The following is a 19,330-nucleotide window of genomic DNA, read 5'->3' on the forward strand; positions in this document are numbered from 1 at the left end:
ATATTCTTTGTGGTGATGTGGAACAATGTTATTTTTGGCTCCTTGCAGACTTTTGAGTGGGATCTCAAGGGCAAGCCCCTCGTTGAGAATGCAGAGCTCTCAATCGTTGTGAAAGACCATCAAAAGGTCGGCTCAAACAGGTACATGTCTGTTCCGAAACGTGAAAACTGCTGTTTAAAGGATGCGAGTAACAAGGCAACGCTGTATTTTGGATGCCGAGAGAACACCATCGAATTGTATTTTAAATAATTTGACGCTCGGAAGAACGAGTTGAGTGTAAAAAGGTAATGTACCGACGACGAGTGATGTGGATGAACCACTTGTGATGTGAATTTGAAATCGAAATCCAAATGGGATGAATATGCATGATTGTCTGCTGAACATTTCCTGTTGTTTTTATGCCTCTGCACCAAGAGTGCCGGAGGCATTATGTTTCCGTCCGTCCGGATTTTCGTTTACGCGATAACTCAAGAAGAAAATTGTAGAATTTCATCAAACTTGGATTCGACAATTAAGTGGTTAGATTTTGGGCCAGATGTGATAAAGTTTAAGGGTCAAAGGTCAAGGTCAAACTGCAATTTTACTGTTTACCGCCCTAACAAGAAATATTGGACAAAATTTCATCAAACTTGGTACGAAGGTTAAGTTAGACAGGGCAATTAACTGATTAGATTTTGGTCCAGATATGATAAAGGTCAAGGGTCAAATATGTCGATACTCAAGTGTTTGTGTGGGAGAGCGGAGGCATATCCGTCGACCGCGCAGTCGAATGACTCCATTTTTTTATTTATTTTTTAAATGGGTCTCGTATGTTCATTATGACGTATATTGTGTGATAGCCAGGTTTTCATTTCCAGCTGTGTGCACATCTCACCATCACACTTTTTTTTTTTTTTTTTTTTTACAATTTGTGGTAAACACCATTTTAATGACGATGCAAAAAGCCTGCGTACACCCATTTGATGTTTTACTGATTGACCCCCCTCCCCTCCTCCCCACTCCCTAATCTCAAAACGGTCTGCGCCCTTTCTCGAACACATGACACCAGTGGGACCTGGCATAATTCCTTACATAGTGTATTCCATGTTTTTGTTGTTTTGGGGTTTTTCTTCCAAATATTCCAGACTCTTCCATCTTGCTTGAATACCTGGACTTATCCCTCCATAAAAGCCATTTCCACATCCCAAGCTTCCTGTTATTTGCACCACATCAAGCAAAGCTTTGTGTAGACCCTACTTGAATGCTTATGTGCAGCTGCTCATCCGGCATTCCATAAATGTGAAGGTTGAAGTGTTGGGCTGTTGCTGGCATGACACCCCAATGATTCCGAAGTGTTTGCTACCACCACCACCACCACCACCACCACCACCACTGAAGGTGGAAGGAGGTTGTTTCACCCCTGTCTCTCTTGTTTGTTTTTTCTGTGAGCAGGATATCTCAAGTCGTGGATGGATTCGACAAAATTTAGTGGACAGGTCGAGGTCGGGTGTGTGACGAGGACAAATTAATTTGATTTTGGTGAAAATCTGGATCTGGATACGAGAACTTTTAAAAATTAATTCTTCACCATTGAGAGAGATGTGGCTAAAAATATTAAATAACATATCTGAAAAAGTTGTGAACGGATTCTGATGAAACTTGGTGGAAAGGTCGGGTGTGTGATGAGGATAAATTGATATTTTGGTGAAGATCTGGATTTGAGAATGTTTTTATTTATTTATTTATTTTTCTTCACCATTGAGTGATTGAACCAAAAACGATATATAGCATGAAAAGTCCAAAACTTGTTGGATGAGTTGGTTAGGTGACAAGACCAAGTCCATTTGATTTTGGTTGCGGTCCAGATTCAGATCCGGCCCATCAGTGGGATATAAATTGTCAACTGTTCAGTCTGGTGGGGCAATGTGCTCTCCCTTGTGCCGTTCTAGTTTGTTTTAAAATCGCATTGCGGAGGTTTGATGTCGAACAAGTATGATCTGTCACGGCCTTGCTTATGGTTCTTTTTGATGACATACCCAACAGTTAGGTTTTGGAAAGGCTGGGATGGTTTGAATAAAGATATGTATATGTATATGTATATGTATATATATGTATGTATATATGTATATATGTATGTATATATGTATATATGTATATATGTATATATGTATATATATGTATATGTATATATGTATATATGTATATATGTATATATGTATATATGTATATGTATATGTATATGTATATGTATATGTATGTGTATATATATATATATGTATATATATATATGTATATGTATATGTATATGTATATGTATATGTATATATATATGTATATATATATGTATATGTATATGTATATGTGTATATATGTATATGTATATGTATATATATATATGTATATGTATATGTATATATATATATATATATATATATATATATATATATATATATATGTATATGTATATGTGTATATATATATGTATATGTGTGTATATATATATATGTATATATATGTATATATATGTATATATATGTATATATATGTATATATATATATATATATATATATATATATATATATATATATATATATATATACATACATGTGTCAGACAAATTCCTGAAGCTTTGGTGAATGCTTTTATATGTAATAGGCAGAACCTTTGGATTGGTTGGATCACTTATTTGTGAACACTCTGTTGAGCTGTCAAGGCTTCGTTCATCTTATCCAACAATGTCAGACTGAACTAAAACTTCTGCTCTGGTTTTGTTAGCAGTAGGTACAGCTTCTCGAAGCACATCGTACTACAGATGACGTAAATCTGGCTGGCCTGTCTGCAATTAGGTTGTTGATGTTGACTTGTGGAGAAGGCCAGTGTGTTGGTACCTTGAATAAACTCCATACTTTTTTGTTTGCTGCTCAATTGGCACCATCTGCAGTCGACGAGATTGCTTGAACTGTGGATACGGCAGCGAAACGATGACCCAAACGACCACCTGTACCATTTAGTTCCTATTATTTTAATACAAACTCCACCGCTGTTTTTCCTCGAACCACTAATGAGACCGGAGATGCAGTGCAGGCATGATGGTTTCCTTGTCCAGAATCATGTAATGGTGAACAGGTGCGTTCTGTGGATGGTTGTTGAAATAAAAATACTGCCGGTACTCCACAGCCGACCCTTCGGCCCAAAACTGGCAAGAGTACGTGTGATGACGGAGTAGAAATTTTATTAGTTTGTACCATGCGATCCCTTTCATGCAGGATTATGATCTTGATAAATGAGGATCTCCAAAGGAATTTAGTGCTTGAAGTTGTCCACGCAAAACGATCGTGGTTGTGTCTTTGCCTTCACGACGGCATTTCATTCCAAACCGTACGAGCTGCTAATGTTGCTGTTATGTAGTTTGGAATTTCCGGCCTCTGACCAATATCCCAATTTTAGTGTGCTCGGTGGCTTTTGGAAAGGGACCAACTTTTAAAAAGCAAATGCTGTTGTCCTTTTGTGAACCGCAACCTGGACATTCTCCACTTGGCAGTTTATGAGCTCATTGAAATATTTTGTTTTGACCCTTCGCTCACCACAGCTTTGTGTTCAAAGTGTTTCGACCTTCCTCATCCTCCTGGTTCGTCCGCTCTCCACATGTCCTTTTAAGGCCGTCTGACCAACTCGAGGCGTTGGTCCAACTCTTCCCACGCCCCTTCGTTTCCTGGGCAGCCTCATAGGAGTTCCTCTCTTGGCAAGCCATCAGGAAATTATTCACAGGCCAGAAAAAAGTTTGTCGCAACCTTGGAAAACTTGTGCAAACTTGTGGAATGAGTTGGAAGAGATTTTATTATTATTATTATTATTATTATTATTTTTAGTTGCCTTGACGTTGTACAACCCAATTGTTTAAACCAGTTGACTTTCTTTACCTTTAAACTAGAAAACCTCTGTTTCGATTGAGCTTAAATCGTATGATTCTTTCACGAGTTTCAAAATCAAAAGGGTGCAGTTTGCATTTGGTGACCAAATGGTTAACACCTGATTGGCTTGTACTTGGATAACAGATGGAGAACAAAAGGAACAGTAGAAATTGGGGGGGGGGGGGGTGAAACTCACAAATAACAGGGATGAGAGATGAAATGTTGTTGACGCTTGGAGAAATGAGGGTTGTGGTGTATTCTGACATTTTGGGAAGGACACGTGAGGTGGTCAAGATGTATACAGCTGCAAATTCTCAATCGCAGAAGTCGAAGTACAAATGAAACCTGAAAGAGATAGAAAAGGTCATGGTTGTGTATTGGGAGGAGGGGGGAGACATGATCTGGGATGGTGGTGAACAGCTGTCTTGAAGACCTGGAGAGAAGAATGAGATGGAAGAGAATGTGGGTGGGCAGACCATGTATGCCCTGCAGAAACCTGCGGGGGTGTGGCAGAGGGTGCAAAACCAGAAAGGAGGCGGTAGACAGAGACCACCGACCTGTCTGCAAAGGGAGGTCCGTCTCCCATCGACTGATTATATTGTTGGGAGATTCCAATGATCTTGGAAACTTTGGTTTCCATGGCATCAAGCCGAGTAGGATGTGAGGGTGACGTCAGGCCAGTAGGGAGAGCAGTACTCCAAGCTACGAATGAAGGCCTTGTTGACTTCCTTTGATTTCACGTTACACGTATTGAACATGGTGTGTTCGTTACAAACCCATGTCTTCACGTGATAACCTGGAGCATTGCTTCACAAGTGAACCTGTGAAGGAGTCGGGGGAATTGATGGCACAGTTTCTTTTAATTATTTTTAATATATAAAACATGCACATGTGCATGTATTTTGTGTTCATTGCTGTTGCTGAATAAGCATGCCGGTCGTTCGTGTTGATGATGGCTTGGAGTGCAGCATGGACAATATACCTTTCCACATCATTGTACTTGCATGTATGTCATACCATGATGTGAGAGAAGTGGTCCCTTCACTTTTTTTATTTTTTTTTGTTCACTTCCAGACTTCTTGGTGAGGCCACGCTCCTCCTCCGGGAACTTCTTGGTGCCAAGAACTTCTGCTCGACCTATGACCTTCCACTCCTCGACAGCGCGAAGCAGCTCACCGGGGTGAGCAGTTTGATCGGCATGTTATTCCTATTTTGCTCCGACTGTATGTGATCCAGAATGTCTCTGGATAGGAATGAAACTTTCTGTTCAATGTGAATCAACAACTATTGTTAGTTCCGTGTACAAAAATGCACCTAAATGTTGAAATCGCATTTTGATTAATTTTGTCCAGCATTTGCACAAATGAATATTTAATTTTTTTTTGAAAGACTTGAACTGATTTTATTTTATTGAACTTGGTTTTAATAGAAAGCAGATGTGAAATGAGCAATTGATCACTTGTGCAGTCTGTAATCAGGAGTGATTTTTGGGATATTCACCCTCAACTAACAGGCAGGGCAAATTGGCTGGTGGCTTTGAGGTCCAGTGTGGGATGCCAAGTCAGGCTGGTGGTGTTGACCAGTTGGACCAAATCCTGACCTGTGGGTATATGCTTGTCTGAACCGCATGTAATCTGACGTGGATCTTTGTTACCTCTGCTACCGAAGGTGGATGGAGGTTGTTTTTAACCCTTGTCTGTCTGTCTCTTTTAGCTTGTCTGTCTTTGAACACGATATCTCAAAATGTTGTGGACGGATGAAATTTTGTGGAAAGGTTGGGTGGTGTGACCAGGACTAAATAATTCGATTTTGGTGAAAACACAGGTCCGGACATTGGAATTTTTTTGATTCTTCACCATTGAGAGATGGGGCCAATGTATTTCGAATTCTGGCCCGCCCGGCGTGCGATCGGCCATTGACTCGAGTGGTGGCCGCTTTGCCCACCGAAACGGACAATTCAGTCGTGACCCTCCTGGGACTACCGCCAGAAACCAATCACGGGTGGGGGGTTTAACCCCACCACCACCCAGTCCACCCGCACGAGAAAGGGTAAATCGCCGAAAGTCGATATACCTATGGTACTCGCACTGGTAATCTGCCGAGGGATGGGACCACGCCACAGGCCGGCTCCGGACACGAACCGCTTTAGCGGTTCGTTCCGTATTACAGGGATAACCGAGCGGAGTTATCGTCGGCCTTGATAGTTCCAATTAATTACTGGGTGCTTTAAACCCACTACTAATCCCTTACGTGATGCAAGATGCAGATTCAATTAAAGGAAAAGACGAAGCGAAACGGGGGAACAATTGGACAAGCAAGCACTTTTATTGCACACACACAGACAAGCACGTATTCACAGTCAGCAACAGTTTTCATACAGTCAAAGAAAGAACGAAAGCAAGAACAACAACCGAATATGACTTGCACGGGCACACTTACACCGTTCTACTTTACAAGACTGGTGGCACAAGCACACGCACACGCACACGCACACGCACACGCACACACACGTACACCAAAAGAAAAGAAAAGTAGTGACTTCCCTGCGCGCGTCGAACCCTCCTCCCTCGACCTCAGCTCCCAGCTCCTCCGGCGTGGTCGGTGAGCTCGTGCTTTGCGCCGGCACGTGTTAGCCACTCAACGCAACGGACGGGGTTTCCGGTGCTATCTCAGCGCGGATAAAGGGGGGGGGGAACCGTTGATGCTCGGGGTCGGGAGAGGTGAATGGCAGACGCTCGGTCCCACCAGCGGGGTCTCGGGACCGCACCGGCAGAAGACCTTGGCACCGACAGAAGACCAGACCAGCCCACCAGGCGAGACGAGACAAGATCAGCTCCAGGACAAAGAGAGCGAACCACCCCGTGTGCGCGCCTTTATAGACCGAGGGAGGGGCGTGTATGCAAATTCCCAGATAAAAATGCATTTGGAGGCGGGGCCACGCCACCCCTTGGTCAGCCATTGGTCAGGCAAAAAGGGGGCGTGAGCCTCTTGATCCGCATTTCTGCCCAAACGGAATTCACATACACGCGCTTGGAGGCGGGGCCAAGCCGCCCCATGCTCGCCCATTGGACGGAGGAAAAGGGGGCGTGAAGCTCACCCGATCCGTTTTCTCCCTCCGAAAGGCTGCCATTCGCGCTCGCGGCTCGACGCGTTCGGCACCAATCGCCGAACGGGCCCTAGACAGCCCGACGTTCAGTGTTCACAGGTGGTGCGGTTGCTGGTTGTGAAGCAGAAAGGCGAAGGTGGTGGGAGGTTTGCCGTGGTGGATGGGCCATTGTTGGGCGTCGTTAGAGAATGGCGGGTGAGGCGATGCTTGCGGGGTTGGGTTGTGGAGGTGAAGGTAGTGGCGGTTTGGTGGAGTTGTTCGGGGGCGTTGATGGTGGCGATTTGGTTGTTGGGGTGGTGTTTGGTCCAAAATAACGACAGCAAAAGAAATACGGCTCACTGAAGAATCGCAGCCCGGATGAATCACATATATTCCCTCAATACAACGGGTTTGGGCTAACTACACATGAACTTACCGATATATCTCACCTGAGGGCCCTTTATGGTGTAATGCGAATTTCCACAGCCGTAACAATATATATGTATATTCTGCAAATCCTGCACTCCTCTGAGGAAATGGCACACAACAGAGAAATCCCAAGGGAGTTATTTCAATAGTATGTGTATTGGTTTGCCCTTTCCATATACAGGTCGTCATCAACTTACGACTGTTCGACTTTACGACCACTTGACGACCAGAATGCTCCGTGGATGCTGCGTGCGAGATTGGTTCCGTGTTTTGAAAACCGTCCTAGCGCGGGCGATTGCATGATGGGAAGCCGGCCTTGAAGCGATCGTAACGTATAACGTTTTACAGTAACAATAAAAATGGTTTTTATAACCATGGTTATAACGATAATGAACAAAGAAAATATTAATAAAATATGACTTTCAGATGATTATTATATCATTATACAGTATAATTTGCATCGGCCGATGCACTAAAAATAAAGGTTGGCCGACTTACGACCAAATCGACGTATGACCGACCGTTCGGAACCGATCGTGGTTGTAAGTCGATGACTACCTGTAGTGTCTCAATGGGAATGATGCATTGTGTTGGGCTCTTAACTCTTCAATCTTCAATCTTTGCACTTCTTCCACTCTTTTTCCCTGCTTTTCCTCTCGCACGAAACCTGCAAGCACGCACACATACGATGAAAGGGATGCAGTGCAACGTGGATCCTTTGCAGTACCCGTGGCAATTTCCCATTCAAAGCTGCACGCCAATTTCCAACTGCCATCTCACTTCGGACCTCTATTCTGCTCACCACGACGTCGCATGTTCACCGCAACCACTTTGCACTACTAACAAAAATGCCCACAACTCGAGTTTATATTTTCATGACAAACGTGACCATTGGGGACAAACCTCTCCCTCCCTGCTGGGACGACATCGTTAAAAGCAATTCCAACTCTTTTCTGCAATGCTACATGACAATCTCTTCACTATACATGCTACTATGGACACTGACTTCTTTACAATTGCTGCAACTGTCACTTACTCATCGAACACTCACCTCAGCCTTGAGGGTCCCTGAGGAGACAAGGGTCGGGTTATTACGGGGCATAACTCGAAGCACGAATGTGCACTGTAGCTCATTGAGGGCATACGGGTAGCATGGGGATTTTCATAAAATACCAGGTTTGAATGGAGGCCAGTGCATGATCACGGTCAGGTGGCACCTCCATAAACCATGGCCCCATGTTGATGTCAGAGCTCCGATGTGTGGGCATGTCGGTGGGTGACTGAGCCATTTTTCGTAGAGGCTACAACCTCTACGGACCAATGGGGAGGCTTGAATTTACCAACGGCTCCATTTGGTCTGATTCTTGGCTTCCCCCTGCCCGGGGCTTGTAAACGGAATAAACTCTGCTCGGTTTCGTCAATTGCCAGGAGATATAACGAGACAGTACTTGGAGAACTCAAGATATCGCCAGATGCAAGAGCTCACCAGACGAGATACTGCGGCAGACATCGGACCTTGCCGGGGAAACAGGCGGTGCAAGGAGGGCAAGTGTCGGCGCTGAGCGAGGAGTGCCATGAGTCATGATCAAGCTTGGGGGTCACGAGCTACAGCTCTGAGCCGAAGGCTCTTCTCATTCCATCGATGCTCAGGCTGCATCCCGCAGCAACATATACGTACAGATTCTCACACTATTGCAATAGGGTCTTTGCTCTTTCGCATATTTCTTCCACCATCAATCTCTCGTCTACTGTGGACGCACAAGAGCAATCGACATGGGCAAGCCTGACCAAGAGCGAACTCAAGAGTGAACTGTACTGAGCTGTACCTCACATGTTTCCTCTTGCACCACGCTGCACCCCACATTGCATTACACTCACACCGCTCACTTCCACACCCGAGACATCCTCAGTATTTCTCCCTTCCATTTTTTTTTTTTTTGTATACCTTGTCGAGGCTCGTACGAGAGCTAACACACAACGCACATCAAGGTGGGCACGACACAGGAGGGGAGGGAGTGGGAAGGACAAAACAGTGGGGAACAGAGACATTTGGAGATCTGTGGAAGGGAGAGGGATGGGATGGGATGGGGAACATGGGGAATAGAAGATGGACATTGCAGGGACTTTCAGGAAGGAAAGCAGGGAATTTGAAGGTGGGCTTGGGTGGATTATCGGGGGTAGAAAAGATCGAGGATTTGGATGGGGGATGACAAGAAGTGGTGGTGAACAGCTGTTTTGAAGGCCTGGAGGGAAGAATGGGAATGAATAGAGTGAGGGAGTTTATTCCAAAGGCGGGAAGTGTTTTGGGGTTTCGGGAAGGCGGGAATTTCCTAAGTGTTTTGGGGTGCACAGGTATGCCGACCATGCCAGGTATTGAGAGGTCACTTCACCTCAACTGCTTCTCATCTCCCTGGGCTATCTCTAATTTTCCTCGGGTTTGTGTGTCTGTGTGACGGCACCTCTTGTGGCATAAATTAAGACTGTTTAAGAATATTCAGGATAACTCTGCACCGTTTTCTTCTTTCGTAAATATTGCACGTCTTTTGCCGCACCCCACAAATTCCTTGCTTTCCCTGCTGTGCAGTTGCAATAAATCCCATACTGTGTCCCGCAATTTTCCTCACTCGTGTTAAATGAATGTGCCTGTCAGAAATTAACCCAGCTTGTTTTTGTCTTTTCCTCCATTGGTCTAGCATGGTCTGCACCCTAGCTTAGCCCGGACGTTATAGCCCAAAATCTGCTATTTCGCCGATGCATACTTGGCAGCTCTGCTCGGCTGCACCTGACGTGGCAAGTACTTGAGTAATGCAAGAATGCATTGAGGGTGCGATTTCCCCGATAAGGTGATCATGTGTTCCTCAGTAAACGGTTGTCAGATGGAGGACCCTGGGTCACGTCAAGTTATTGGCGTTCGCGGTCGATTGGCAACCCGCCATGACCCGAAGTTATTTGTGTACGATGGTCTGAGTCCAAAGAGGAACCAGAGACTGCCCCTCATTTGTGGTTCCCTTGCAATACTTTGGTTGTAACTATATATATATATATATTGTGACAGCGTTTTGGTGATGCATTCTTCTGAACAAGAATGAATTGATGCGATGTGATTGAAATCGCATTGGTTGATGCGTCATAGGTGGTATTGAAGAGTAATCCAAGGCTCCATAACAGCACCGAGATTTTGAGCTTGAGTCGAGGAGACTATCGAGGTGCAGTATGGTATCTGTGATTGCTGCCAGAGTGAGTCTTTGGAACCCTTTGGTTTCTGCGCTGTTTCCCCAGGTTGCAGTTGCTGCATTATAATTTGGTGTTTATTAGAAACTAAGATATGAGCCTCAACCTCATTTGGGTGTTTGATTTGAAAGGTGAAGAGCAGCCAATAGATCTTGATGTCTCACTTGAAGAAAGTGGTATTTGTTTCCTTAATTATATCTACTAACTTTCAAGAATGTTTATTGAAGACCTGAATTGGTACAAAATGTTTTGAGGAAAACGCAAGCCTGGTGGACCATTGGAGATGGACTGATTCGAACGACCAAATGAGATGGAGTTGAAATTTTAAAACTAATCCTTCCTCAATTGTAGACAACACCAATATGATTGCTATTTGTCCAAGGTTTAAAGTCAACTGGCAAATTAATTTTGTCATCGTTTTCCCCGAAAATGATGTAGCAAAGTGATGAGGTGGCAATTGATGTAAATTTTGTTGTTTGAGGATTTGTGCTGTGGAGTTTAAGAATTTTTTTTTTCAATGATCTGTTTTATCGAGAAGTCTAATGTTGCAGCATTGATCAAGGATTGAACTTTGTCAGGGGAATGAGCCAAGCGGCAAAGTGACTTCCTGATCTTGGTTCCCCATGTCTGCACCTCATCTTGAGATTGTGCAGTGAGCTTGTAAAACAAGAGACGTGATTATGAACATGGGTGATTAGATGGTTCAAGTGAATTTGATGCTCAAGTAAAGTTGGACCGATATAGTTTACCATCTTTGTTCATGATTTTATGATGAACATGAAGCTGAAGCTTTCTGAGCAATGCAACTCGAGGTTTGAAACTTGAGCTCCATCAGGATGGTACACTGAGCAATATTCAATGGGCACTGCAGTTTCCAGATCACAGTAAACGAATCCCTTGCCACCAAGCCATGCAGGCCACACCATGAAGTCCTCCACCCATGTCATTTAATCTGTTTTGTGGCAGATTTATTTTGAGAAGCAACACACCCAGCAGAGTGCTCATGCTTTAACCAAGTGATCCCACTGAGCAACTGCAGAACTATGTGGTACATGTATCGCCAAAGTGGAATGAAAAATGGCTCTGAAGGGCTAAGTCCCAAAACCTCAGCTTCTGCTCATTTCCCACGGCGGTTAGCATGCCTCGCTCAATGTCGTGCTGCTTCCATCCATTGTTCTGCCTGTCCGCTGATGCAGATCGATTGTCTTTAATCTATGCTTGTTCAATGTGCCCGATCTTATAACTGCCCTCACTTGCTCAATTAGTTTACTCAAGTTTGGGTGTTTGAATTCTCATGAACCTACCAAGACCCAAGATGACTGCTCTTCCACTCCTTTTCCTGATGGCGACCCACATTCCCTTGTCGGTCAAGTCTAACTGCTCCCTTTATTCATCCAGTGGCAGTGGACATTCATCTCGTGTCATCCCCGATGACCGGACATGACCTCCGATACACAATAGGCCATGTCCTCTTGCATGCCACTGACTTTCTCATTTTGTGAAAACTTCATCCTTTTTAATATTGAGTTGGTTCACCAACCTTGATTGACAATAGAAAAGGAAAGTGCAACACAAACTCGATTGGCTTGGTTGTTATGGTTGTAAATCCAATGTGGGACAGAGTTAATTCGAAATTGTAAAAGATGGTCACAGCTTTTTGAATCGTCCGTAGCTTCACCCTTGTTCCTACACGCACTCTTCCAGTGGGGAGCCATGATGCCTGAAGGAATGGAGAACTGGAGGCACACAGATGACCAATGAAAAGCCAAATATCCACCACTATGGATAGCTTGCCTCATTTATGATCTCAGTCCTCCAGATAGATGTCTGAACAAAGTATTCTTGATTCTTGATCACCATAATATGACCAGAAAACACCCAGTCCCTTGAATATTGTAGATTAATCATCACAAACTAAGCATGTCATGGACGTTCGGCTGCGGACGCTCCAATGTTGCACAGGAATAGCAAATGGTAGCCGTTTCTGTGGAATGTTTTAGTGGTGAGTCTAAGGTATTTACTTATACCAAGGTATACATACTACCTGTTTCCCTCCAGAGAAGTATATATTAAATAGATGAACCTTTCATGTTTTTGTTCAGCGTGCGTTGTATGTCAGCATGTGGCCACGAGATGGCACACGGGCATGGTAAATCAAACGTACAACACAGCTCGTTAAACCTCATCCAGGAATGTCATGCATCGATCTGGTACTTCACAACGTAGATTGCTGCAGTGCATGCTTTGGGAGCACGGACTCTGCACATCATGGCTTTGTAATTGATCGAGTTGGAGGAATAGTTATCGGTTAACTTTGTTTTTAAGAATTGAATTGGTTGAACGTTTTTCAATTGCATAGACTGTCCGTAGCTTTTATGTATGATTTGATAAATAACAAACTTTCACACCCAATTGTTCGTTAATGCAACATAAATATCATCCAAGCCAAAAGGAAAGTGAAAAACTGTCCCAAAATGTCGCATGGGAAATTTTCTCCATCGTACACAGGGACTCATTTTTTGGAATGAATGTACTCATGACCTCATTGGATATGACAACCATGACCTCATTGGATATGAGAAAAAAAAACTTTGTGACACTGTTTCCGTAAAGCTCTTTCAAAGTACCGAATGAGATTAACTGTAAGTCTCTATCAAACTGATATTAATCAAGGATAAGTTTAGTGTCTTACTTTGTACTTGAATTAGTTTTATATAACAGGCAGGTAGTTGTTCAATATTTAAGTTAAAATGCAATATATTTGTAGTGTGTACATTATAATCATTTATTTTTTACCAAAAATTAAAATGTTTAAATGTTAAGGTACCAAACCTGATTAGCATTTTATGCTATTTTCTGGTTCCTATTATCCAATCATTTAAAATATATATATATATATATATATAATTTTATTTTTGTTTCATGACATTGTAAACAATGTTGTTTTTGATGTGGATAATAATAAAGTTCAAGGTATGATGGCAAATCGATAAATAGCATGATATTATTTCAAAAGGTTTTGGACGAGTTCTGACAACTCGGTGGTTGAGTTGGTTCGGTGACGAGAACAAGCCGATTAGATTTGCTATCGGTAGGATACATAACGTAAACTGTTCAGCCTGGCAGAGGTATTGGCTCTATCGCGTGCTGTTCTCGGTTTCTATTTTTCTTTTTTTGTGGGCGCCCTAAAAACACTTCCCTCGACCCACAAAGCACTGACAAATCTCTTGTAGTTTAGATGAGGGAATGGTTGACGTTAACTTGATTTTTTTTTTTTTTTTTTTTTTACAACAATGGAGTTCATGTTTTGGAGGAGGGTCGGTTTGGGGTTTCGAGTTTGGGTTTTGAGGTCATCTTGTAAATGTATGATGTGTGCTGTGCAATTTTTATTTTATTTATTTTTTTTAACTGGTCATGCATGCCCTAAAACATCATTGCCTTGTCATGATGATTCCTGGTGTGATCTTCAGGCTTTACCCGATTCTATTTTTGGTTGAATGGTGCTTTACTTCCCACTGACTCTTCCCCTTCATTTCCCACTGCCCCACCTAATTCCTTCTTTTTTGTTCCCCTATTGCTCCCCCGTTTGTTCACCGACTGTCCCCTGTTTCTTGCCTTTTCTCCCTGCCCCACTCTCCCCTCCTTGCCCTCTCTCCCCACCCCCTCCCCCTCTACATTGTATGCTAATATTGGAACTTAATAACTCTGCCTTCCCATAGGCCACTGTCACTCTCCAAGTTGCCTACGTTCCTCCAGCGGGTGTTGCAAATAAGACCTCCACCGGTGTGCAACATGGAGCAGGTAACATTTTCTCTTGTTTTAAAAGTATTTTGTGCAGCAAACACCTGAGGCACAGGATAAAATGAAGCTTCTCCCTCCCTAGAGGATTGGGGGAGGCTTGTACTTGTGGGGTTTGTTTCTACAATTAGTGCCTCCAATTATGCGTGTTACCTGACTTATTAGACCATGAGTACGAAACAATATATATTTTTATTTTTTTTCTGCCAATGAAATTGTGCATCGATACTCGGAATACAAAGTAAGGCAAATTCAATTGAGGGCAACCTCGCATCATTCCACAAAGCCTGTAACAAGTGTCTACTTCCAGGAGAGCCAGGAAACATCTATCCAATCTGAAGAATGAGCTTTCAAACTTGTCTCCTCCAACACCTGGTGGCACCTTGTCAAGTCTGGCTCTGGTGTATGCTCCCCTTCCATCCCTTCCCTCACTACAAATGGCATCACAGCTGACTCCACCCGTGAGGAGGCCGAATGCCTCAATTGTGTGTTTGCTTCAAAATATTGTGTCCATAACCCCTCTCTATGTCGCCATCCTTCCCAGTTGGACCAAACTGCTCCTGAATTCTGTATCTCTTGCACCTGAAAAGGTGGACAATTTTTCTGGAAAACCTTGACTGACTCGAACTGGACCGGATGGCATCGCCTCATGTGTCCGAAAAACCTGCTCTGATGCTTCTGCGCTTCCTCTCTCTCTCTGCCCTTTTCACCTTGTCACTTACCTGAGGTTATCTTCCATCTGCTTGGAAATCGGCCAACATTACAGTATTACATAAAAAAGTGAAAAAATGATCCCCTGAAGTGCAGACCAATCGGCCTGCTTCAAACCAATCAGCAAGATCATGGAATCCATCATTGCAGTTGACATAAAATCATTCCTTTTCTCTAACTGCCTCATCTTAAATCGGCAATTTGGATTCAGACCAGGTCACTCTACCTTCGACCTGCTGCTTCTACTCTCCAAACAATGGATGGATGCCTATGGAATCCAACACCAACCCCACTCTTGGATGACTGACTTCCTCCACCTTCATAGCTAACCTGTGGCTCTCAATGAGACACTCATCTCCACCGCCTGTCAAGGCTGGAGTACCACAAGGCAGTGTTATCAGCCCTATCTTATTCCTCATCTTCATTTCACTGACTCACCGACTCTCTGGAACATTCCTTATCTCTTTTGCTGATGACTCCACTCTCTGCCATGACATATCATCCTTGCTGTCCACCCACTTGGCTTTACCTACAGCTCAATGAAGTACTGCTCTCCTCTGGGTTGGCTCCTGTGCCCCACATCTTGCTCAGCTTGACGCTGTCAAAACAAAGGCTTTCAATAGCATTGGAATCTCGTGATGGAACTGAGTCTATGGGCCCATCACTTTGCCATCACCGACAGGTCTGTGTTCTGTCTTCTTCTTCCTCCTCATTTCTAGACTTGCACCCTCTGCCCTCTTTGTGCTCCTCCCCACCCCCACTCCACCCCAGGTATCTGCAGGACGGCACAGTCCACCAGCAATTCCGTTCTCGTAAAACTCCCTAAATCCCGAACCACTGCTCACCTCCACCCATCTATTCCTCCTTTTTATTTATTTATTTCCTGCCTGTGGAACCACCTGCTATCCTCTATTCAATCTTGTTTTTTCTCTCCAAGTTTTCTTGACAGCTGTGCACCACCATCTCAAGTCATCCTCCAACCAAAATCTTATTTAACTTTTTCCCCCTATACCTATTAAACCACCAACACGCCTCCCACACCACTTCCAAATTTTTTTTTTCTTATTTATCCCTATTGTCCACCCTTTTGCCTTTTCCCTTACCCTTCATCATAGTGTCCATCCTGAGTTTGTCCATTTCCATCTACTTTCTCCTTCTGCCTGCTGTTTGTGTGTTCCCTTTGTTGTGTTGTGTCCTGATTTGTTTTGGCATCGCTCTTCCATGAGCCGAGAGCATGAATAAAAATTTTTGGGGTTGACTTTTTCTTTTTTTTTTGACCATGACTTCATTTTTAACACCATGACCTAATTACATTGTAACTTTTTTTAACCATAATTTGAGTGAGCTTTATTGGATCAGAACAAAATTGCCTATCTCAACCCAGGGCAAAGCATATTTATGCTTCATTTACATTACACCTCTCTGAGTTAAAGATAAAGGTGAAATGGTGGTCGAGAAAAAAAAATGCTTTTTTCTTTTTTTTTGTCATCGTGCAATTTTGCCAATGCGGAATCTCAGACCGCTTGGCCTTCCAAGATGATCTTGCATCATTGTAGGGTAACTGCACTGAAGTTATGCCTCTATTTGATTCTTTGACCTACTTTTTTTTCAGTTTGTAACAAAAAAAACACCTTTTTGATCATAACTTTAATAATTTTCCTTCAATTTTCATGTTCAGTTTTATGGATAAATTGTAGATGTGGACACATTTCCTTAATTTACACTCTCCCCCTAAATGTTAAAGCTCTGTCATATGGTGGTCCGACAAAAAAAAAAAAAATTGCGGTTGTTGGGGGAGACTCAACCTCAGCGATTGCTTTGTGATTGCCGATATCTAGTCGTCTAAACTTATCAAGCACAAGTTCGAAGAGAAAATTAAAAAGAGGACCTGTCGTTCTGTAGCTAAAGTGGAGTGACGGATGGATGAGGGTAAAAATAGGAGCAAGATTTAAAACACATTTTAGGTCAGGGTAGCATTGATGTGTTCACAGTAGTGCAGCTCTCTGCTGTCTATGACCCTCAGTTTTTGAGATATTGCCACTTCCTGTTGTCCAAATTAGCCCTATTTGATAAGGTCCAACTCCAAGGCGTCGATAAATTAATATATTTTGAGATATTGTCCACTTTCTGTATTATAACATCAATGATGGCCATCATGTTTCGGATCAGCTTCTTTTAATCAAATGTTCCCATCGGCATGGATAGTTAATCATGTATTTGAAGTTTCACATTGATGGGTTCAGAGAAGATTAATTTTAAGATTTTCTTTTGACCATGTGATCTGGCAGCCATATTGGATCAATGACATCATTGTTATAAAATTATCTTTCCTCCATATAGTCTGACGTATGTGAAGTTTTTGCATCGATCAGTTAAGCAGTTTATGAGAAGAAATTTTTTTAAGGTTTTCTTATGATCCAATATGGCTGCCAGACCACATGGTCAATGTTATCATTAACAAATTCCATATCCCTTCGGTCGTTGATCACAAATTTAATGTTTCGCATTAATCGATTAAGTGGTTTGAGAGAAGGAGATTGTAGGTTTTTCATGTCATCCAAAATAATGGCCAAACTAGATTGAAATTCAAGGACTTTTGAGACCTTTAAATGTTATGATTACCTACTTGTAGGTCGAGGGGGAGAATGCCATGAGCAAACTTGAGTTCTTCCATACCAAAGATCCTTTTAGTCAAGTTTGGTCACAATCCTCTCAGCAGTTTCAGAGAAGAAGTTGTAAGTGTTTCGGGATTGACAGACGTCCTGCCATCCCATAAGCTCACCTGAACTACGTTCCAGGTCAGCTAAAATGGTGTATTTTATATAAAGAGGTGTTTGTGTATTTTGGTTCACGAAAAAATGTTTTCACGAAAAAAAATAAGTTGCCACTATATTCGTTATTATTGTTGTCTGTGTCCCGAGCATAGCTCGGTGGGTTTTGATCCGATCCTGATAAACTTTTGGTGATAGGTTTATATCATGATGTAGTTGTGTTTTCCTGAGAATGGGTGTGGTGCGCCCATTATGGGTGGAGCCACGCCAAAAAAACATGTTTTTACGGGGTAGCCGATTTCAATTTGCATCTTCTCCGATGAGGTTTGTCGAATCTGGCAGGGGTTTTGGTATTTGGTTAGCCCAATGGCACCTGCATAGCCCCACGGAGCTCGATTTTTCATTTTCGTCCAAAGGTCAAGGTCACAAACTTGGAAAATTGTGAATTTTGACATAAAAATCCATCTTCTCCGAGGGGTTTGTCGAATCTGGCAGGGGTTTCGGTATTTGGTTAGCCCAATGGCACCTGCATGGCCCCACGGAGCTCGATTTTATTTTATTTTATTTTATTTTTTTTTCATTTTTGTCACAAGGTCACGAACTTAGAAAATTTCGAATTTTGCCCTTAAAAATCCTACGACCACCCAAACTTTGACAGCTGGGATGACAATATTTTTTATGCATAATCTTGAGGTCATTCCCCACCTAAAGTCTTGAAACCATTTTGCTCTATCTCGAACACCATGCTCGTGGCGCCCCCTTCAAGTTTGTTTTTATGCTGATTTCATCAAAGTATGGATAATCCGAGGAGTGCGAAATGCCATATAGCCTATATGACGTTATATTGTTCCTGGAATGTTCCAGAGGAAGTTTTGCACCAAAGATCATAATCTTTGACCTTTAACGTTCACAAAGGTCAAATTTTCAAAGTTGTGGGAATTGAACCGGGTTTTCAACCTTCTTCGACGAACTATCTCGAATAAGCTATAGCACGTATCCTGTTTCCTTATTTTAATGTCCACAATGTTTGTGACCTTTAAAGGTTATGCAAAGGTCAAATTTTGAAAGTTGTTGAACGAAACCGGGTTTTTGACATTTTGCAGCTAATAACCTGTCACTCGTACCACATCATGTTGATCATTTTTACAACTTGGTCAAACATTATCACATTGTCTCATCCTTGACTTCTGAAACAATCTACATCGTCAAATACCGCTCGTGAACCTTTGTAGTCTTCAGACTTGTCTCAACTATGAGTCATGGACTCGTGTGCAACACCAGCATTATACTCCAAGGGTCTTGACCAATGAGGTGTGCTTTCCACACAGCCATCCTGTTGGGCATCAATTATATTTTATTTACTTTATTTTTGTGGGCTCTGAAGCTTATAGAGGAACTTTTACACAATCGTGCC

General features: G+C 42.8%; 1 protein-coding gene across 7 annotated transcripts in view; it reads left to right on the forward strand.

Moving 5' to 3' along the window:
• Nucleotides 1-19,330, forward strand: part of DYSF (dysferlin) — a 180,390-nt gene that overhangs the window by 17,765 nt on the left and 143,295 nt on the right. For all 7 annotated transcript variants that reach the window (XM_085849530.1, XM_085849528.1, XM_085849531.1 and 4 more), the window contains exons 3-5: nt 49-140; nt 4,966-5,071; nt 14,356-14,437. In XM_085849530.1, the coding sequence (XP_085705656.1) occupies nt 49-140; nt 4,966-5,071; nt 14,356-14,437 (280 nt within the window). The remainder of the gene's footprint in view (nt 1-48; nt 141-4,965; nt 5,072-14,355; nt 14,438-19,330) is intronic.

This window comes from Eptatretus burgeri, chromosome 12 (assembly GCF_056783735.1).
Source record: "Eptatretus burgeri isolate ZD-2024b chromosome 12, Ebu_testis_v1, whole genome shotgun sequence".
In the NCBI taxonomy this organism is placed as follows: domain Eukaryota; kingdom Metazoa; phylum Chordata; class Myxini; order Myxiniformes; family Myxinidae; genus Eptatretus; species Eptatretus burgeri.